At 52.8% G+C, this 1,544-nt stretch overlaps 1 protein-coding gene across 1 annotated transcript in view; it reads right to left on the reverse strand.

Moving 5' to 3' along the window:
- Positions 1 to 1,156: 1,156 nt before the first annotated feature.
- The window catches only part of LOC106805361 (carboxypeptidase D-like), a 15,486-nt gene continuing 15,098 nt past the window's right edge, over positions 1,157 to 1,544 (reverse strand). The window contains exon 10 of the mRNA XM_014806922.1: positions 1,157 to 1,245. Coding sequence (XP_014662408.1) covers positions 1,157 to 1,245 — 89 coding nt within the window. The remainder of the gene's footprint in view (positions 1,246 to 1,544) is intronic.

Consider the following 1,544-nt stretch of genomic DNA (forward strand, 5'->3'; position numbering starts at 1 on the left):
GTGCGTGCGTGTGTCACTGTGTGCGTGCTAGCGCGTGCGTGCGTGCGTGTGTCACTGTGTGCGTGCCCGCGCGTGCGTGCGTGTGTCACTGTGTGCGTGCTAGCGCGTGCGTGCGTGTGTCACTGTGTGCGTGCTAGCGCGTGCGTGCGTGCGTGTGTCACTGTGTGTGTGCTAGCGCGTGCGTGCGTTTGTCACTGTGTGCGTGCTAGCGCGCGTGCGTGCGTGCGTGTGTCACTGTGTGCGTGCTAGCGCGTGCGTGCGTGTGTCACTGTGTGCGTGCTAGCGCGCGTGCGTGCGTGCGTGTGTCACTGTGTGCGTGCCCGCGCGTGCGTTCGTGTGTCACTGTGTGCGTGCTAGCGCGTGAGTGCGTGCGTGCGTCACTGTGTGCGTGCCCGAGCGCGCGTGCGTGCGTGTGTCACTGTGTGCGTGTGTTGCTGTGTGCGTGATCACACGGCTATGAAAATGTTAAAGATGTGAGCGCAGGTACATACGTCATAACACGTCATATTCCTGATGCGGCCATGTTGTTTCAACCCTGACATGTACGGGTGTTGCTATCCCCCGGGCGTGGAGGGACGGTCACGTGATACAGTTGACGTATACTTCAAAACTTAAGGGTGTTGCTATCCCCCGGGCGTGGAGGGACGGTCACGTGATACAGTGAAAAACTCTAACCCTAACCCTAACCCTAACCCTAACCCTAACCCTAACCCTAACCCTAACCTAATACTAATACTAATACTAATACTAATACTAATAATATTAATCCTAATACTAGTGCTGCCACGTTGCGGTGTCCCTCCACGCCCGGGGGATAGCATTACCCGACATGTACCCACGATGTGACCTACATCTTACATTCTACATACTACTTGCACGAGTTAAACGTCGATTAGCGATTTATTGAATTGGGAGCAGGCGTCCCCGGCACGGGCTAAACACTCACAATTATCACACACGCATGACATAGATGACGAAGTAAGTCACGGTATACATGAAGACAGGATTACTCTACGATATATAATAGACGCATTATATAATTATACCACTATATATATATAAATCAAGAGTACATAATAGAGAGTACATAGTACATATACATAGTACATCTTTATTATGTACTCTTGATATAAATGCACACACACACACACACACACTAAGCGGCTGCGTGGTCGCGACCTCGCCACGCCCTCTTCAGTCTGGTTAGATCCAGGTAGCGGTTACGTCGCGTTGATCCGTTGGTGTCTGCGCGTAAGGAAGCTTGATGTATTATATTCGATCAGAGTCTTTAAATAAGTGAACGTGCGTACGCGCGTATACACGCAAGTTGACAATTTTAGCCAAATACAATAGACGCGCACGCACGGTGCCACGCGCACGCACTACACACGACGCACACGCACTACACGACCCCGACACGCGACACGCACACGACACAACACACACACGACACCGACATCACACACACACACGCCACACACACACACCACACGCACGCACGCACACGCACACCGCGCGACTCGCACCGCACACGCCAACCCACC

Source organism: Priapulus caudatus, unplaced genomic scaffold (assembly GCF_000485595.1).
Source record: "Priapulus caudatus unplaced genomic scaffold, Priapulus_caudatus-5.0.1 Scaffold111, whole genome shotgun sequence".
Taxonomy (NCBI): Eukaryota; Metazoa; Priapulida; class Priapulimorpha; order Priapulimorphida; family Priapulidae; genus Priapulus; species Priapulus caudatus.